This window comes from Dermochelys coriacea, chromosome 4 (genome assembly GCF_009764565.3).
Source record: "Dermochelys coriacea isolate rDerCor1 chromosome 4, rDerCor1.pri.v4, whole genome shotgun sequence".
Taxonomy (NCBI): domain Eukaryota; kingdom Metazoa; phylum Chordata; order Testudines; family Dermochelyidae; genus Dermochelys; species Dermochelys coriacea.
Genome location: NC_050071.1, coordinates 34,368,247 through 34,389,814, shown reverse-complemented (window position 1 = coordinate 34,389,814; position 21,568 = coordinate 34,368,247). Strand labels below are relative to the sequence as shown.

The window sequence follows — 21,568 nt, the reverse complement described above, 5'->3', positions numbered from 1 at the left end:
TGATCAGCCGGAGGCCTCCTAATACTCAGGCTTTTCTCGATCCAAGCCAACAGGCTTTTCTCGATTCCAACAAGTGTTTCTGATTTCCCAAACATCAGCTACTTCGCAAATTGTGTTTTTCTTCTCTGCCCATGAACAAATGCCAGCATGGCTCAGATTCATCGCATTTGCTATCTGATACCTGCAGGAACAAAGTGCCGACTGGCTCAGCAACTGAAATGCTAGTAATAAAAGGTCCACAGGAGCACGAGGCCTCACCAGCTAAAGAATTATTTCACACTGCAACCATGGTCAAGTCAATTCAACATGCCTTGCATATGTTTAACCGCACGTTTCAGTCCACCCACTTGCAAACACAGCCTTCAATCCAGTCCATTTGCAAAATGTCATTTTACTATTGCCTAAAAAAAAAAATCTTCAGAGCAGATACATGTTACATGCTATTTAAAATCTTCCAGCCCCTCACACATATTAATTTACAAACAAACCTGGCAAGGCCTGTAAATGGAATCTCTCTGGACTCAGAGACTTGGTGCAATAGTTTCAAGATAGGAACTTTTTATGCAAGATCAAATCTAGAATTAAACCTAATATCTCAATTATTTAAAAAAAAAAAAACAAACATTTAGGGCCTGAGCCTCTTTTACACTAAGGTCTGGTCTATACACAGTTTTTGTAATGGTATAACTATGTAGGTAAGGGATGTGATTTTTTTTTTAACTGAAATAGTTACACTGATACAACTTGTAATGTGGACACAGTTATACTGCAATACAGCTACCTTATATTGGTATAGCTTATTGCCTTTCTCATACAAGAATAAATTATTCCTCCATATAAGTGCTGAATCCACATTGCACAGAGGTGGGGGACAGGGGGGCAATGTACTGCTTTAATTATACTGGAAAGCTGTATAACTTGTGTGTGTAGATAAGGCTTTAGGCCACTTTACACTACCCTGGCAGTGAAAAGGGGTCTTAAAGCAAATGTCAGTGTATCCATATTTGCGAAGTGTATAATTTAGGATCACTTTAAGGTTTGGTTACTGTGTCAGAGCAGTATAAAATAGCCTTAGTGTAAATGAAAATCAAGCCCATAATGACAGGTTTCAGAGTAGCAGCCGTGTTAGTCTGTATCCACAAAAAGAAAATGAGTACTTGTGGCACCTTAGAGACAAACAAATTTATTTGAGCATAAGCTTTCGTGAGCTACAGCTCACTTCCAATAAAGTGAGCTGTAGCTCACGAAAGCTTATGCTCAAATAAATTTGTTAGTCTCTAAGGTGCCATAAGCCCATAATGTGGATTTTATGGGACCAAATTATCTCTATTACACTGGTGCAACCCCAGTGACTTCAACAGACTTGGACAAGTCTGACCAAGAGGAGAATTTGACCCTCTGCATCAAGAAAAAATGGTTAAAATTTTATATTCGCTCACGCCCAAGCTGCCATAATAGACTGGATGTTTGTCTTTTCAAGCCTGCTTGATACAAAGGTATTTAACTGCATCAAACCCAAATATAAAGTTCGACATCTCGCCTAGCATGCAGAATACTTGGCTTCCAAGAAAACTTTTACAGGGAGGGCATACTTTCCTGTGAAAATAACTCAGTGATATTCCATGTCATCACATTGCCATTTCCTTAATTTAGAACACAGTTCCAACTGTTGTGTTCAAAGCTAACAATAACACTGGCTAATGGTTGCAATACATTCAGGCAGCTGTGAACTTTGAGGGATAACAATGAGGTAAGATGAACTACAGTTCACAGCAAAGTATTTGATGACTCTAGCAGTTATTTAATATAGTTAAGATGAGAATTATTTGATGGAAAATCTCAAGTGGATCCCTAATACCCTTTGATCCTTCCTACTTCCATATTAATATAGTTACCCGAGGCTTATTGCTAGTAGGTGTCACGTTCTCACTGTCGGCACTGCTGCTAGCATTTCTTATCGCTTCTCCGTATGGATTCTTCTTATAGAAGTTCTGACTTCTGCAACAGAACAAAAGCCCCGACAAATTAATTGTCATCGGGAGGAATAGATGCCATTTTACTTTTACGTTTTATTTTATTGGCGAAGGGTAATATTTTGCTAATATTGACAAATGAGTGGATGTATTTTGTTTTCTTTCATACAGACCAATTAGTACCTTACTACTAATTACAGATGTGTGGTTAAAAAGTCCTGACTTGACAAAAATGGAATGGTTCAAAAAGTAGTAGGTATAGTAATAAAATGTTTGTGACAATGTGCCTTCAGTATCATGTAGTTTACAAAAACAACAATTGTGATAAGGATTTGGGAGGGAATAGTAAACAAATATAATATTGTTTATTATTGTAGTATTTGTTTATTTACAAATTTGGCTTTTTTCCACTTTATTAAAAGGCCAGATACTCAGGGCTACGTATGCACAAATGCTATGACAGTGTGTCCAGTCACTGTAATTGTGTGTGCAAGTCAGGGAAGTAAATATGCATGCATTCTTGCATGCTTATTTGAGCGTATACAATTCTGAAAATCCAGCCCTACTTTTTATTCGTTGTTTTTCATAAATGACATCAACAAAAGTTCAGAAAATCATATAGTAAATATTACTAATAATCTAGAGTACTCAAAATTCTAAGAACTAAAACATTTTCTGGAGTAAGTCTACCACAGATAGTTATATAAGAGGAAAACTGTTTAGTTCTGAAAAAAAGCCAATAATATTATTAAGAGGAGAAAAAAAGATACAAGTAATCAGATCTAAGTGGTCAATTTCACAATTCAAACACACTATTTTAGCAATTGAACAATGATCATTGTAGTATAAGACTGAAAATGACTATGACTCCCATTTTGGAAAAGCATCCCTATTGAGGAACAGAGTTTGAACACCTACTTCAGTTTAAGCGGGTGCTTAAGTAGTTTCCTGAATTGGGATCACAGACAGAATACATTTACTAGAAAACACAAACAGCTTTTCTCCTGATAAACATTAACTAGAGTATTCCTACCTACATGCCTCTAGCTTTCATCCAGATCATACCACTCGATCCATTGTCTACAGCCAAGCGCTACGATATAACCGCATTTGCTCCAACCCCTCAGACAGAGACAAACACCTACAAGATCTCTATCATGCATTCCTACAACTACAATACCCACCTGCTGAAGTGAAGAAACAGATTGACAGAGCCAGAAGAGTACCCAGAAGTCACCTACTACAGGACAGGCCCAACAAAGAAAACAACAGAACGCCACTAGCCATCACCTTCAGCCCCCAACTAAAACCTCTCCAACGCATCATCAAGGACCTACAACCTATCCTGAAGGACGAGCCATCACTCTCACAGATCTTGGGAGACAGGCCAGTCCTTGCTTACAGACAGCCCCCCAATCTGAAGCAAATACTCACCAGCAACCACACACCACACAACAGAACCACTAACCCAGGAACCTATCCTTGCAACAAAGCCCGTTGCCAACTCTGTCCACATATCTATTCAGGGGATACCATCATAGGGCCTAATCACATCAGCCACACTATCAGAGGCTCGTTCACCTGCGCATCTACCAATGTGATATATGCCATCATGTGCCAGCAATGCCCCTCTGCCATGTACATTGGCCAAACTGGACAGTCTCTACGTAAAAGAATGAATGGACACAAATCAGACGTCAAGAATTATAACATTCAAAAACCAGTTGGAGAACACTTCAATCTCTCTGGTCACTCGATCACAGACCTAAGAGTGGCTATACTTCAACAAAAAAGCTTCAAAAACAGACTCCAACGAGAGACTGCTGACTCCACTTAAATAGGGATTTTAGATCAGTAGTTTTATTTTGATCTAGTTGGGCTAGTAATAGCTGTAGTACAAAGCCAGTCAAGCATATAACTGAAAACTTGCTCTTGAGGTAAACAGTTATATTGATCAAAACCATTTGATAAAGAAGAAAAGTAAATTAGGGCAAAATGACAAAGATTTTGTTTTTAACAGAATGCAGCTAAGAAAAGAAAAGGAAAAAAAGGGAAAAAATATACTGTATCAGCGAATATCCCTGCACCTTCAAGCCATCTGTATTTTTTACTTTGTTAAAATGACAGCTTCAATTAAAGACACAGAGTTAAAAAACCCTAACTCTGTACATTTATTCTATATACATAATTCAGCTGACTTCGCTTTAAATTCAAAATCATTAAAACAGGCCAACCTGCAATTAGGTTTAAATCCAGGACTCTAAAATCAGTCAATAGAACATAAGAAATATGGCAGCACTTCCAGTTTTTTGGTCTAATATACTATGAATAATTAAATAAGAAAAAAATTACATTAACTTCAATGGCTATTTGTGTTTAATGGACTCTGATCTTACAAAAAACACACACGCATGCATACACCCACACACACTAGTAGGCAGTTTACTTCCTTCTTTTTGATCTACGCAGGAGGAGGGTGTCTTGATTTGGCTGCTGGATATTTTGCTCCAAGTACAAACTATAAGATTGTACTATAGCCTCTAAGAATAGTTGGGTGATGAGGTCCTTAAATACAGATACAGGTATTTGCATGAGAATTTCCTTTCCTAGAATTTGATCCTGCTTTCTCAGCTCCCAGTGACACCCAGGCAAGTTGGGGGCTGCAATATATTGTAAGACTGAGACCCTCTGTCATCTATAGGAACAGTTTGTTTATAAATAACATCTTGATTATAGGGCATTTTCCCACCAAACAGCAGCCCATCCCTGTGCAATCCCTAAGAGTCATTAGAGATTGATGGGAGAACTTAAATTTGTTAGTCTCTAAGGTGCCACAAGTACTCCTTTTCTTTTTGCGAATACAGACTAACACGGCTGCTACTCTGAAACCTTTCCCAACAGAGACACCGTAGAAGACACATCCCTGTTGCTGCTGCTTCTAATACCTGGCAAGCTGCTGCTTCCACATGCTCTGCTACATGTATCATTGCAGCGCCTTGGAGATAAAAGTGGAACATACCTGATCTTCCCAGGCCAAGAAAATTCTCAGGCACAGCCCCTCCCCGCCCACAAACCTAACAGGATTGCTATCACAGAAAAGGCAAAGCCCTGCCAATTGCTTTGCAGCTCTGGGGTACCGAAGAGAAACCCTAGGGAAAAAATATGCATTATAGGACATGCGTCTGAACTTCCTCATCAATACAAATTATGGATCGTCTTCAAACCTAATAGGGTCTATTCTTCTTCTCCCTCAACATATGTAACTCTCATTAATGTTAATGTGTGTACTGCAAACAAGGGAGAGGAGCTCAGATGCCTAAGGATTGTGAATAATTCATAGGATAAATTACCGAAAAGAAAAAAAAAGAGCAAAATACATGTGGGGCCAGATCCTCAGCTGCGGTAAACTGGCATAGCCCCTATACTTCACCATTAGTTATGCAAAAACTTCTTGGTACCTAGGAGTTGTTTTGTAAATTTGTGATTGAAAGTTTTACCTGTAGCAGTAAGCAGCAAGAGATCCCAGGAGGAGCAGCAAGATCAGCACAACTATACAAACTGCAATTGTGATGTTCCGCTTCTTTATTTGCTCCACATGCTGCTGTTCCCACCATTCCAAGTCGCTGAACTGACAGCGCTCCCCCACGTAACCAGTCGCACAGCTATCAAAAAGCAAATGAGCACACACTGTAACCAATGATGGAAAAGAAAAATGTCACTGTTTGAATCACCTTTGGTGTTGCTTCATCAAGTGCAACCCTTATGGAAGAGTCTTGTAAAGTTTAACCGGGATAAAATAAACCAATAGCGTTTTATAGAAATTTCTCTAACCACCATTTAATAGTGAGATGTTATTTATAGAAACATCTTATAGAATTTTATGATAGGGATCTAATTCCTTATTCAATTCTATGAGGTGGTTAAAAAATTATAAAAAAATATTTTTATTAAATTCTATAGGCATTTTCCATAAGGGTTCTTCTGAAATTTTCAAAGTAGCATCTTCCAACAGGTAAGTTTCAATTTTTTCCCTATAAAAGACTGTTTGAAAATGAGATCTTGCTGAATAATTTGGTTTTATTTTCAAACTTTTGTTGTTGTTGTTGTTGTTGTTAAAAGCAATGGGAGAAGAGGAAGAAGGGACATTGCAAAAGCTCTTATGGATAGAAATATCTTCAGGATCTTTTAAAATTTTAAATAAACAGTTGCTGCTTTTTTTAAAAAAAATCACCCTTCAGTGTTGTGACCCCAGACACACACAAAAAAGTTCATGAAATTGACTAGAAACTGAAAAATAAAAGGGAATCTCGCCAATCTAGTTTCATTGTCCAAACTGAGTGAAATACAAAAAGGGAACAATGCAACATAAACAGCAAAAAGTAAACTAGATTCTTAAAATTCTTTCAGGATTAATAATGTAGACCCAAATCCTACTCACCAAACTGGTCTTACTGAAGTCAACAGAACCACCCACGAGTAAAACAAGTAGGATGTGGCCTATAGTACCCTTTACTGATGATCGCAAATGCTATGAAAACATTAATTACTAAATTAAGACCATGCAGCTTGTTTCAGCCACAAGATATGACAAATACACTCTAGAACTAGAACAATGCTAATATGTTTATGATGTAAACCACAATAAATTCCATACAAGCCAAATGGATCACTCTCTAATATGAGCATTTGAATCAAATTAAAATAAATTATGTTTGATATGTGCAATTTATCATTAAAAACATAGTTCCCCTCTCACCCCAACTACATTCTTGTATTTAATGTGAATTCTACAGTCTAAATGGGGGAATACTGCCATCTAGTGTGCAAATATAAAAATAATCATTCAAAAGGGAGCCCTCTGCAATATAGTATATAGTTTTAAACACAAATAATCTGTCTGTGACAGCAGGTCCCACATGAAGACACATTAGTGCACATCAGGCTAGTGCAAGGTAGATGTATACCCCAGCTTTCCACAAACTAAGTGTTTGCATAGACACCCCTTAAAGAGAGCCCTGTCTTCTTGGGCTTTGGAAAGGAGTCAGATGAGGTCCAATATGCAAACCATTTCTGTTGTTTTATTACCATTTTCTCTTTTGTTTAAATGAACCCCTTGTTTTTAAGAGGACCATTGTATTTGATAATTTCACACAGACTACCCCAAAAGAGACAAAAATCCCTCAATCTCTAAGTGGAGATGCTAAAGGCTGGTACTAGTCTGAAAGGGCATGGATGGAGGTGTCCTCTCCCATCACAGAGCACCACAGATGGCTGCAGCAAACCAACCCGGGGAGGAGCCGAAAGGCCAAGGAGGACACATGAGTTGGCAGGGATGTGGATAACTAAGTATTATTATTGAAAAACACATACAAAAATATATAAATACGTATGTAGGAGTAGAAATGAAAAGCAACTGTTATACATCCGGTATTCCTTAAAGCTGTGGGCACCTTGGTTTGGCCAGTTACCCTACAAAGGCTATATCTACACTGCACCTCTAGTGATGGCGTGTAGAGTACAGTAGAGTAGAGTAGAGTAGAGTGCAGCTACGCACCGCAGAAAAAAGCAGGCTGCATTCACACTGTGGCGTGTTGCTACATGTGTCAGTGAAAGGCTGTGGCGGGGGGGAGGGCAGTAGGCAAAGGCTTGGCAGTGGGGAGCTGATGGAGCCTCTCTCTGTTGCTGTTGTCTCTCCTTGTGGCTGGGAAAGATTCCAGCAGTGGAGAGGCAACAGGACACTATACTGCTAAAAACAGCAGTGTAGCTGGTGGAGACACTGCTTGGATGAGTAGAGTTCACACCCACAGGGGTCAGATGTGTCCTGATTCTACTCAACTCATTGTCTTCACTGTCATGTATATCTATGCTATAGGGGACAGGTAGTGTATGTACTCCACATGCCACCAACAGGAGAGTGCAGTGTAGACGTACCTATATACTTTGAAGCAAATATGTGCAAAAGAATCAAGCACTCAAGGAAGAAATCAAATGCTACTGTTAACTGCAATGTTTAGGAACACAGTGAGCATCACTTATATCAACTGAATATAAAGGGCAGGCTCTGCTTATAGTTGAAGGAAATACAGAGAACATATATGGCAAAATACTTCATTGTTTGTCTTGAGGGAAATGCCTATCACAGTATCTCTAAGATGGCATACATTGGCACAGATGATACAAAGGTCTATACTTACGTGCACGCATAGTCTTGTAGAATTGAAACATAAATACAAACTCCACCATGAAGACAATAGGACTCGTATGAAGAAGGGCAGACCATAAAACCATCATCTTGTTCAGAGGAAATGTTGTCACCACTGGTGCTCGTGGTAGAAGGCTTAGAAGATTCTGAAATACAGTAGTTTCACATGCATGCACGTCTTAGTCGTTGGCTAAGCTGGCAAAATTGCTTGGTACAGAGCTTCAGCATTTCCAGGCAAGATAATAAGTAAGATTCTTTAACCGCAATAAACAGATTGTGATTCGCCCATCTGTACGTGGTTAAGGTAGAACTACAATATATACTTTCTTTGTTTCTCCAGTTTATGATGTTTTTCTATTACCACCACACAAACAACCAGAGCAAACTTACCTTTGGATTTTTAAAACATTATATATTTCCATAGCTGAATCAGGCATAAAGTCATATATCATTTAATGTCACCATTTCTCAGTTACAGCTAAAACTGCTGAAAAATCGGATTCTTACAAAAAGGGCATGAGAATCTGCTGGTCACCTTCCATTGTCATAATTTCCTTCATTTTTCTGCACAGATGGGTCTCAGAGAACTTTGTAGAATGCTTTCTGTCACTGGACAATATACCAGCAAGAGGAAAATTCACCTCTAGGTAGAGGACCAGCACAATGACTATGCTTCACTTAAAGCCACTTTTTCAAAAGAGATCAGCTCCCATTCAGGCATGACAATGAAGCTCAGCTCTTGTTGTGACACTTATGGCCAGATTTTCAAAAGAACTTAGCAGTCAACACACCCATCTCTGCTGAATATCTGGCCACTTATTCTGGTGACTGAGCTGAGCACTCTTGAAAATCTGTTCTTTATACTCTAGTTGAGTGCTTAAGTAGGACTTAAACAATAATAATACCTAGCTCTTATACAACACTTTCCTCCAATAGATATCAAAGCACTTTACAAAGAAGGTCAGTATTCTTATCCCCATTTTACGATGAGGAAACAAAGGCACAGGGAGGTGAAGTGACTTGCCTAAGGTCACACAACAGGTCACTGGCAGAGACTGGACTAGAACCCAATCCTCTCGAGACCCAGCCTAGTGCAGTATTCCCTGAGCCAGAAGACCTTGTGCTGGCTCTGTGCAGAGAGGCTGAACCCTTGGAGAACCTGAAAAATGACTTGACATGATGAGTCTTATGTCATCTCATAAGAGGGGCATGGTATTACCCCAACAAAGAACTATATCTGCTCTTAAAGAAGACAGTGGTTATTACTGTAAGCTATTACATTTAGAAATTAGAGCTGGCCCTGAATGTTGATACTTCCAACAAATGGAATCAAATACTCATGATGCCCAGCTTTGTAAAACCAAAATCTGGTCTCCTCAGCCCACCTCTTCATGGGGAGGTGCAATTTGCAAACAGCAGCATCCAGAACTAATTTAATTGGATTCACAGGCTGCCTGACATATCATTATTCAGCAATTTCTGAATTTCCCAGGATGATCCAGCTATTGGAGCACTCAACCTTCCTTACTTAGGGAGCAGGTTATTTGGCTTATTCACCAACTTTACTCACCAGTACAGTTGACCTCAGTTCCAGATAGACCATTAATGCAAGTGCAAGTGTAGTTTCCTTCAATATTGGTGCAGACAGTGTTTTCTGCACATGTGTGTGTCCCCAGCTTGCATTCATCGATATCTGTCACCCAAACAGTCTGCAGTTAGAAGAATGAATGCCTCCGAGTGTCATTCTATACAGGCAGCAATGGGCTCAGCACTACTGGCACTGGGACGAATGCTGCAGACCTTCGATGCACAGAATATTCTTGGCAGCAAGTGGAATGAAAGAGCAAGAAAATGTGCTCTCTGTGGGAGGAGGACAGGTAGGCTTATCCATCCCTGCACCTCAGAGGGTTGCAGTGTTGGGAGAAGGACAGTAGATCCTCCACTGGAAAGAGAAGGCAAAAGCTTCACCAATAAAATTAAAGGACAGTGGGATCAGTGGATCTGATTATTAACACATCTTTAAATGTACTCAGGGTGTAAATGTCAACACCTTGAAGCTCATGCCTATTATACTAACCTAGAATTATTTGAGGAGTATTATGACACACTGAATACCTGCTTTAGTTTATATGCGTGGTAATGATTTCCAATAAATCTCTACTGGTCCACCCATTTTTTTCCCAGCATAGCCACCAAAGTGTAAACACCAAGGGGAAGTATCCATTGACAACTAGAGGCTTTGCATATTGATTAGCTGCTGATGTTGCCACACATCAAACAGTAGGAAAAGAGCCAAAAAAGTAGAGATGATAAATGTCATCCATCTTGGGGAGCTTACTAATCTAATATTAGTATGCAAGCTCCAATGCCATTTTCAACCAAGTAGTGGGATAGATTATTATAGACACTTAACACAACTCTCACATCTTGACACATAGCCAATCCAAATCATTAGACACGTCTCTTACTTCCTCATTCATTCTGTCACTGCCTCTCACTCCCCCTGTCACCCTCACACTCTCCCTCACCGTAACAATGAAGCCCATCTCCACTGTATCCCTCCAGACACTTGCAGACATAGCCACCTTCGGTATTGATGCAGTCCGATAGGTATCGATTACAGTGGTCCATGTTAAGAGCACACTCATCAATATCTATGAGAAAAACAATGTTAGGAGACAAGGGATGCATTATTCATGGAGCAACATGCTGCATGTAACATGCTGAAATGATAGAAAAAAAATGACTATATGAGACCCACCCTCAAACAATGCTGTTACCTTTACTTTGGGCACGTCTACGCTAGAAAGATAAATCGACCTATGTTGGGTCGACTTACAACCACTGCACTAATTGCACTGAGACTCTTGGCTTCCCATTCCCCACAGGGGTCTGGCGGCTACACGGAGGCTCCCAGCTCCCTACCAGGGGCTCAGCTGAGGCAGGGAGCCAAGAGCCCGAGGGCAGCCAGACTCCAAGCAGCGTGGAGCCTCTGTGCCGCACCAGGGCTCCCTGCAGGGAGCAGGCTGGGCACAGCCTGGCTGGGAGTGGGGAGCTCAGACAGCAGCTGAGCTGAGAGCAGGAAGTCTGAGAGCAGACAGGCTCTGAGCGGAGAGCATGCAGCCTGGCCAGGAATGGGAAGCCCAGGGCAGCTGGAGCTCACCATCTGCCCCATGGCTTTCTTGTCAATTTCAGGGCTTCAGCATGGATGAAAGTAGATAAGAATGACAGCCAACAGCAGATGTAAGTAACACAGTTTCTACACGGACATTACATCACCCTGATCTACCCCGACATAAGTCTATGCCTCCAGTAGAGGTGGAATATTGATGTCGGTTTAATAGGGCACCTACATCAGCTGGAGCAAGGCTGTAGTGTGTAAACTGACATAATTAGGTCATAATTATTACACACATAATTAGTAAGGCCTTATGTAAGCCTTACTCTGTAGTACAGAGCAATCATTTTGCTTCTAAAGTACTGGGAAGAGTGAGCGGGGGTGTGAGGTGTCCTTACTTGCGGCCATGAATTGAGGCTGGGGTTTTCAAAAAAGCCTAAGTAAGTTAGCCACCTAACCCCCATTCAACTAGATGCCCAATTCCCTTAGGCTTCCTTGAAAATACCTGGCTTATTTATTGATTGATTTTTATTTCAAAGAAAAAGAACTTCAGCCCAAAGGGCACTCCGAAAGAAAGCTCTGGATGCCCATGTCATATGATCAGTATGATTTAAATCCCACCACCACACATTCCCCCAAGGCACCCTCAAATATGTGCAAGGCTATTTTGGACTGGCAGTGGGTGAGCATTCTAAAGTAAAGGTGGAGAATGCTCTGCCAGCAGCCCCTCTTTTATACCATGGGAGTATCAAGCTTGAGCATCCTTGCTGATCTCAGTTGTGGTGCAAAATTGCTTTAAAAACATACTTGAGTAAATTTCTATTTGTGCCAAAAAAGGGCTGTAGGTAGAACAGGCATGATAATGTGTTTATCTCTGAAATTGCAATGTTCAGCTTCAAAGTCTACTGTCCCATGCGGGTGCATCATATACACACTCTCTCTCTCTTTACACTTGGCCTCCCCTCTGATCTGCAGTGCCTGGCTTTCCACTTAATTTAAGTGACAAATAAATCCCCTGAATCATGAGTGTATAACCTAATCTCAAAACTGCCTCCTTTCTTGCTCTCCAGAAGCACGATATGAAGTGGAATGTAGACTTTGAAAAGAGGAACAAGGGTTAAGAGAAAAAGGTACAATAGTTCAATGAAACAAACATTTCATATCTATTCTCCCTCCCAATTATTATTATTAAAATAATGCTACAAGTGTCCTTGGTGTTTTACAGTCAAATGATTGCCTGTGTTTTATTTCTAAGGTCTACCTTGTCTTTATCTTTGTGGTAAGATAAAGTGCTTTTATTTATTGTTTATGCGAGTACACAAATGGGCTAACTGCACTGTGCTGTAGCTGGTCTCATCACAAGAGTACCCAAGAGCACATTCTAATACCAGAAAGAGACAGGCAGAGGAGCTCACATAACTATACAATATAAACATTGCATTAGACCCATTAAACCTTAAGAGAATCCACAATGCTAAATTATACATCAACTATAATATCTATGTGCCTTGAGCTTTTTGTAATTAGATGCATTTTATAAATAAATATATTATACTTGTATTTCTATTGCTTGTATTTATATTGCCCCCATAATTTGTATTTGTTATCTCTGCTCTCTACTGAATAGAATGTCTGACGTGTCATAAGAACACAGAATTGCAATATTAGGTGAGAACAATCTACAGTTGTTTTGTCAGGAAGAATGACCAGTTCCAGGTGCTTCAGAGGGAGGTACAAACAAAATCATACTGAACAATTGACATGCCTTGAGGAGAAGTGTCTCCCCAACCCCAGGCAGCCAGTTATTGGCTTATGCTGGGAAGCACGAGGATTTAGGTCTGATGATTTTTTTTTATCCTGCTGATGTTGCTGTGGATGTTCTCTATTTAAATACATAAAGTGTTTTTGATTACCACCAAGTCCTTGTCCTCAACAAAAGACTGTGGCAATGAGTTCCCTAGGATAGTTGGTGTTGTGTAACAAAGTATTTCCTCTTATCAATTTTGTTGTCTTCCAGTTCCATTGGATGTGTCCTTGTTCTAGCATTATGTGAAAAGGCAAGTAGGTCTCTGTAGCATTAATTATTTATAACCGTCTACCATATCCACTCCTATTGGCCTCATCTCTAATTACATAGTCTGAATCTGTCGCTCCTGCTAATCTTTTACATCTGTTAAAGTGTGCATATTTAGTGGTTGCAGCCTGCAGAAACTATAAACGCTAATGCTACTACAATGAGCATGAATGTTCAGTGGATCCTATTTGCTTTCACATTCCACACTGAGTTCAAGGGGAACTCTCTTCTCGTCTGATAAAGCTGCCACTTACACACTTGAGCTCTCTCTTTCACAGTGTTCTAGGAGAGTCACGGGACCAGGATCCCACATATTCATGAGAAGAGCTTCTTCAGCATTTTGCTGCATCCTCCATTGCTAAGGGCATTGTAGCACATAGTTTCTCTCCCTATTCCCACAACAGACTAAATTCATCCCTGGTATAATGTTTAGTGCTCTTAATTCATAAAGTCAGAAGAGTTACACCTGCGGCAAATTTGTCTTACTCATTGATATTAATAGGATTTACACTCATGATTTAAGGGAAAATAATGGATGTAATAATTAACCATTCCATTTCACGGTCTCTGTTCATTATCCTTTTCAATGGAAATGATGTGTCTAAACACAGCAGTCTTGTCGACCTTCCTGTGATGGCTCATGCTGTGGATATGTCAAACACAGACGGCTTTTTCAATTCTATAGTTTTCTAGAACATTTTAATACTTCCTCTTACCATAGCATGATTTACCCTCCCTGGTAAATCCTTTCAAACACTGACACATAGCACCATCTTCCAGGGGAACACACTGGGCGTTGACATTACATTCTAACACAGCACAGTCATCTCGATCTGTAGCACAAACAAAATCAAAGTCCACCATACTGACTAGTTCAGTTAATCAAAGGAGCAAATGGATTTTTTTTACACAAAAGAATGTACAGTCAAAGTTTTAAAACATGGCCCCATAAGGTTAACAATGACCAGCTAACAATTTTAAACACAACTGTCTTTGTCTACACTAGGTATAAACAGTGTTTAACCACTCATTTTCCCAGTGTAAGCAAAACCTTACAATGCATCAGAGTTGGGTGAATAACTGATCTGGCTGAATCCCAAAATTGTGTAAAATTTTGATGAATCAAAAAAATCCATTTGGGGTTGAGCTAACATGATTTTTTTGGACCCAAAATGAATTTTTCCAGGCAGGAGACCAGGCCTCTTTTATAACCATTAGCCCAGTGATTAGAGCACTCTCCTGGAACATGGGAGTCACAAGTTCAATTCCCCCGTGCCTGATGAGAAGAAATGATTTGACCTTCATAGTGGCAATCCATAAACTAACAGATTTTTAAAGTACAAACATTCATAGCAATTAACTTGAGATAAAAGTGTCTAGGAAAGAAAAGCTGTTAATCCCTTTTTGGTTTTTCTGATCCAGTTCTTTGTGATTTACAGTTTTCCTGTTAAGCAAAAGCCTTCTGTCCATATTTAATCCAATGCCCCTCTGGATCCCACCTTTGGTTGATTCTGACTAGACTTTCTAACTTTCATATCATCCATACCTAAACCTTGATTTTTTTTTCTCCCTGGTGGTGTTTATAGGCAGCATGACCCTTACAGATTGATCCCTCCTTCCTCTAACTCCACCACTCATCTCTGATCCAGTTGAATAAACCAATTTGTATCCAGCTCAGAATTTCACTTTCAGTACAACAGCCGTGACCTATGTAAACCACAAAATTGTAGATCTTACCAAACACCATGATTTCAGCCATCAACAAGTGTTGGATCTGTAGCTCCTCCCCATTGTTAGTATCCCCATATGTCCTACTATTCAGTGGACTTTGGTATACGGTTTCCAGTGTTGCTGTTTTATTCTGTGGTTCTGCCTTCTTGTGTACAGAGATATCCCCTGAAAATGTTAAAGACAAGTAGAACAGATAGTTGAAGTCCACTGAATCAATGTTCTGATTTTTAGTCATACATAAATCAGTAATTCACAAGTCACAGAATCTGTGGCTTTCTGTTTAAAACAAAAGTCAGATCGTTCTCATTCTGGCCTGTTCCCCCAGGCCTAAAATCCACTCAGTGGTTGGTTTTCTCAAATACAATGGGAAGGAATTAAATTAATTCCCCAATTGCACTTGTCAACATTGGAGGTCCATACTTCGATGTCTGTGTGTCAAGGTCCAATACTATAGAGGTCAGATTCATATGTTATTGCTCCAGTGGTCATCCACTGAGGTGTAAAAGAGTGTGATTTTTTAAACTTTTTAAAAATGCTAAAGATGGAACAGCAATTCACTTCAAAGGCACAGCAATTCACCTTCACAATATACTGGGATGTTCAGGTGAGCCTGACTGTATAAGCCAGTATGTTATAGGGTATGGGAGAAGAAGGTAGAGAGTTGATGCTTTTTTCAGTTTGGGGGTACCATATCAGAACACAGAATCATAAAAATCAAAGGTGCAAAGAACCTTTGATCCATCATGAGGGGGATAGTAAAGAATTGTAGCCTACAGTATATTGAGTAGCGCTTTGTCAGATGCTTAGCTACATTGCTCTCTTCTGTAATATAATCACTTGGATGAATGTGAATCATTGCCCCCCTACAGGATAGAACATGTCAGATTTGCTTAAGTTTTTAGTGGCTGAGTTAGTGAAGCTGCTTCTTTAAGTTCACTGAGGAAAAGCTTTAGACAATTGTTGTGAATTCTAGCCCCTTAGGTTGAAATATGTTGTTAAATACAGGTCCTTCCTACCCTTAATAGAAACATATTGTACATATCCAGGCTCTGACACAGGCACAGCTAACATGATTCAGTGCAACCACAAAGCAGCATTTTTTTCCAGCTCAACTGTGTGCCAACCATATTGGCTTGTCCACACGTAGCACAATGCATGACCAGTGTGTATGAATGCATTCCTGGAAAATATAAGCAGTTTTCCCAAATGCCTCAGCTGTTGACGCCAGGGGCAGAGCAGAGAGTTGGTGTTTTTCCACCTGGTGCAATGCACTTTGGTAAGTTGTCAAGATACTTTGGGAAATTCTGCCCTGCAGAACCCAGTTAGAACCTGACAGTCATGTAATAGTCCTGCTCACACATGAAGGCAAAACACGGCACATCTGTGTGATTAGGAATTGTGTGTAAATCGTTTTGCATGAAGACATGAACTATGTGTAGAGTCAAACTGGTTACATGCTGACTTCCATTCAAATCCCAGAGGGGAAGGAGAGAGAGAGAGAGAAGAAAGGCAGGGGAGTGACACAGTAAGAAAATGCCTATAAAAGGGAAATAAATGCTGTTTTCAAATGTCTACAAGGCTATCACAAATTGTGAAAAGTAAGAAAAATACATTACATTATTATTTGATAGTATCCTTTGAAGACAAGTTTTTTTTCATGACTAAAAGAATATGATACCTGCTGCTGTCTCAGAAATATTCAGGGCCTGACAGGTTTTTCCATTTTGGGTTTTCATAAAGCCTTTGTGACATGAGCAATGAGCAACTCCAAATCTGTCTTCACAGATCTGATCACAACCTCCGTTCTCATGAAGGCAGGGATCTGCCCCTAGGGGAGAGACATATGTGCACCTTAGCAGGATGCAGCCATACGTTCGGAGAATACTCAACTATTAATTATCTTATCTCGTTGGCAGTGCAGATATGAAGCAATTAAAAAATTTAAAACTGACAGAGAAGAGAATGCACTTTTTTTTGTTAAGATGGGACATGTACAATAAAGTATATGTGTTCCTTAATGACAGTAAAGCAGAACTGCATGCTTTCCATCATACACAGATATACCTACAGATATTATGAATGCTTTTTATTATTGAACACCTTGAGCCCTATCGTCCTCTATAAGGCTTACTTCTGTGCAGAGGATAGTAAACACTGGGTCAAACTGTGACTGTCTTATTTACACAAGTAGTCTTATCAAAATCAATAGGACAACTCACTTTAGTAAGGTAGATGCAATATGAAGTTTCCTGCAAGCTCTTCCAATGGGTTGGAGTTTGTCCCTTGCAGAAAAATCAAGTGGTTTGGCCCTCAAACCAAAGAAGCTTAGAGGTTCCACAGATGCCTTTTTGGTGTTACTCATCACTATTATTTGTATAAGGAGAAGGATGCTACACAAAGGCGATAGATGGATATCAAGAGTGTGGTCTCATGGCAATTGGTCAGGTTAGTGCTACAAAAAGAATTATATTCTTAGCTTGAAGCACATGGCTTTAGAGATGCAAGATCTATTAACATTAATGGGGGAGCTGCATGTCCAAAGTCTACACACCAAGCTGAGAACAAACCCACTAATGCCCATGAGTTTCAGATATAAGACACAACAGCAACAGTTTTCTCATGATTCTAATAAAAGCCAGTCTGACTGTGTATGTGGAGCCTTTTGAAAATTCTATTTCAGAGATGAACATTCCCTCCTCTAAATGTCTATTGTACCAATAGCAGCAAACATAAAAAGAAGCCCGTAAGGGAATGACTGCTTAACTTTTGCAGTATACCTGGTTTCGCCAAAGGATGAACTACAACCACTGATGAGGGTCTCAGCATGCTGCCTCGGAGACGTACCCTGTTTTGGCCGGTCTTCTTGTCCACCCTCGTTAATGAAGGCTTAGCCCAGTCAGAGAACCAAATGTGATCCTCAAATACTGCTATATCAAATGGATGGCCTAGAAAGCAATTATACTCTTCAATTCCAGTTCAGGTTCAAGTTACACAAGTCAGTACATAACCAAAATAAGTATCCACACATGTCTTTCTAGAAACACAGCAATACTATAGTACTATAATACCCATACTTGCACTTTTATGTATCTATCAGTATATGATGGAAAAAATCAGTGCCCATGAATGGTTGTTGATGAGCAGTCGCACCCTGCTCTTCCTACTCCAAAAGCATAGGCCCTTGCCTCTCCAGATTCTCTTTTAGCTGTTACCAACGCAAAGTTGTGATACAGCTGATTCCATTTTGATTCCATCCTATAAGGGACAGTGTGCTGTGTGCATGTGTATACATGCACAAGCCAGTATACTACACCATTCATCTACACGGCTCAGAATTAATCCTTACATTTTCAAAATAGTGCACAGAGCAGCAGTTTTTCCCTTGGTAACTACAGCCTTGCATGGATACAAAATTTATATTTGCAGATGCAGATATCGGCAGATATAAATCATTATCCGCAGAGCTGCAGGGCACTACCGGGAACCAGAGCAGCAAAAGCAGTAGCCTGTCAGGCCGCCACTCTCAGGAGCCAGTGCCCTGTACCCAGAGCTCCTCCAGCATATCTGTATCGCCCCTAGCCCTGCCCAATGCATTAGCACGACCAGAGACAGCTGCGGGTGAGCCTGGTGCCTGCCCCAGTGGGCGGGGCTGTGGCGGAGCTGGGGGCAGTACAGTCACGCCAGAGGAGCTGCCAGCACAAGGCACCGGCTCCTGGGAGTGACAGCACCACAGGCTACTGCTTTCATTATTGTGGTTCCCAGCAGAGCCCTGATACCAATGTATATCCCCGGAGATACATTTTGTATCCATGCAGGTCTCTACTGGTAATGGAACATATGCTTAAATTTTCAGATTGGAATAAGGGGATGATTTCAAAACACAAGCATGGCAGTTCAGAGTTAAGGATGCCAAGTACTGTTGTATAGATTTTTAAAAGAAATCTATGCTGTCTAATTCTGGCTATTTGAGTATCAGTGTCAGAGTTAGAGATTATTGTTAGGTTGCTATGGGCCTATACATTTAGACAAGTATTCCTCTCCTCAGTGCACCCACAGACAGATCACATGTACTGGACCTGCATATATTTTTAGCTGCTTTTGGAGGGAACACTAAACTCTTGTCAGAGTTTGGATATTTGCCCTATTTTATCAGCCTGTAGCATCAGGCATTCCTGTTGAGTGACAGGTATTTCCTGTAGTAACGCAATTTACAACTGGAAAAACACTGTCTATATGAGAAAAATATTACCAGTTATACCACCCACATTTGGACACTTATTCCAGGATAAATGTGTCTTTCTTTCAGTTTAGCTTAATCTCCTTCCCAAGTGTCATCAGCTAAACTAAAAAAAAAAAAACCACTTTTATACCAGAATTAGTGTGTCCACACAGGGGTTTTTAACCAGTATAACCATTCTGGTTTCATTTCACACTTCAATTTATATCAAAGAAATGTTCCTATGTGGACAAGACTGTTTACTTTTTCTTAAATGTTGTATGGGATTTAGGAATTCTTTTCTATCCCATGAGCATATATCCTGAAGTCTTCCGCATCAGGCTTACTCCCTTGGCCTGATTCTCTTCTTATTTCATTCCGTGAAGTTTGAGTAACTAGCCAACATCCTGGATAATGTCTTCATCCAAATAGTGAATTATTTTATTACTCATAACCTGCACCTGGACGACCACAATCCTCCCATCCCAATGGGGACATCAGTAGTTTAGCCTTCACAGTTTTCACTTATACTTAACTACAACTTAAAAATCAAAAATAAAAGTGGGAAATGATCCAATAAAATTAAAAATAAGAAATAAGGATCCATCCTACAAGAATCATGTAGAAGCAGGACTATGTTTCTACCATGACTACCATTACTATGCATCTCCAAACCCAATAGAGACTGTATAAACAGAGACCTTTACTGTTGGTCCCCTAGAACAGATGCTCGCATCTTTGTTTTTACTCAAAGTACAAAACGGTCATAATGATGGGAAAAAATCTAAGAAAACCTAATCTCCTGCCTCACATGCAGCTGTCACCAGATGCCCATACATTCTACTCATTATTCACATATGACCTGTAACAACAGCAACACTAGATGGCACCCATGCAATAAGAATGCATACTTACCCAAAGAATGTATAAGGTATTTAGATACCTTTGGGAAGGTTTGAAGTTATATTTGTCCAGGGTACAATGTTTTAATCTTAAAATGTTCATGAGTCCAGCTGAGCGTTTGTCAAAATATGTCATTTAAAAATAATATACAATTATATACATATCATACTTCACACAGACTTTCTCAGACCACACATTTTAAGAAAGAGAATTTAAAAAAAAACCAAAAACTCCAAATAAACCGGAGAGAAAGAAAATTAATTTTTAGACAACCCTCCCTTGGTCCCATTTTTAAGCCATAAAACACCAAGAGTGAAATGCTTGCCCTACTGAAGTCAAGGGCAAAATTCTTGTTGACTTCAACAGGACCAGGATGTCACTCTGTATCTCTTTCCCCCTTCCAATGCATAAGTCTGATGCTCACCATCCTAAACACACTGTCATGTCTGATGTCACCTCTCTGTCTCCCAATACACACACCATAGTCTCAGATCCATATCTTTTCCTCCACTCTCCTCTGATGTTCCTTTCTCTCGTCCTCTCTTTTGCTCCCCAAGAGATGCAGACTAACACAGCTGCTACTCTGAAACAGGTTGTAAGGTTTTTCTTTGCAGCTCAGCCTGCCTGACTCAGCTGCAAAGTGGAGTTTACCACAGTTTGTACTTTTCACTGTCAAACCTATCACAGAGGGGACAAAGAAGAATGACAGGCCAGAGTAGCACTGTGGGGCAGGAAGAGGGGAAAGGAATGCTAGAAGGGCACTCCATTCAACCGTATTAGTACCCAAGGGACTGGAGAGTCCTCCTATCTTTGCAGGCAGCCCTGCACATCAGTGATGGGAAATCTGGCATAGAAGAAGCAACACAAGCCACACCAGGGAAAAAGAGCAGCCTAGTACTATGAAATGGCTGCGTAATGTGGTCTCTGGCAGAACAACACTACCACAATACGGTGATAGTGTGGTCATTATACATGGAGGTCTATTTGAACCCAGACGGCAGTCCTCAATTGATCCATGACCTGCCTTTTGGGCCACACTGCTGTAGACTGACTACACAATTACAAAATATATGTTGTCAACAATGTGACAGTGTCCAAGGGCAATCACTGCTCTGTATACACACACAAACACACACTAAAATGTGGTTTGTTCTAAATGTGTTAGACTATCAGTTATCCTATGCTGAGGCTTCTGTTCTAGCTCTCAAGGTGATCTTCACATCTCAAATCACAGCAAGGCTGAGCAGTAATAGCCACCAGCATCTTGCAAAGATCATCCTTTCCATTGCTCGCAATGCGTGTATTATGTATTTAGAGATGTCTGCATATTGAAGACTGTATAGACATAGTC

The 21,568-nt window shown here is 40.1% G+C and overlaps 1 protein-coding gene across 2 annotated transcripts in view; it reads right to left on the bottom strand.

The window, feature by feature from the left end:
- EGF (epidermal growth factor) overlaps nt 1-21,568 on the bottom strand; it is an 89,219-nt gene that overhangs the window by 9,362 nt on the left and 58,289 nt on the right. Inside the window, exons 15-23 of one of the 2 annotated variants that reach the window (XM_038401050.2) lie at nt 17,876-18,043; nt 16,777-16,926; nt 15,105-15,263; nt 14,084-14,200; nt 10,704-10,829; nt 9,746-9,868; nt 8,168-8,321; nt 5,471-5,635; nt 1,896-1,998 (exon numbers count right to left, since the gene is read on the bottom strand). In XM_038401050.2, the coding sequence (XP_038256978.1) occupies nt 1,896-1,998; nt 5,471-5,635; nt 8,168-8,321; nt 9,746-9,868; nt 10,704-10,829; nt 14,084-14,200; nt 15,105-15,263; nt 16,777-16,926; nt 17,876-18,043 (1,265 nt within the window). The remainder of the gene's footprint in view (nt 1-1,895; nt 1,999-5,470; nt 5,636-8,167; nt 8,322-9,745; nt 9,869-10,703; nt 10,830-14,083; nt 14,201-15,104; nt 15,264-16,776; nt 16,927-17,875; nt 18,044-21,568) is intronic. The other variant, XM_043513075.1, reaches the window with a different exon arrangement.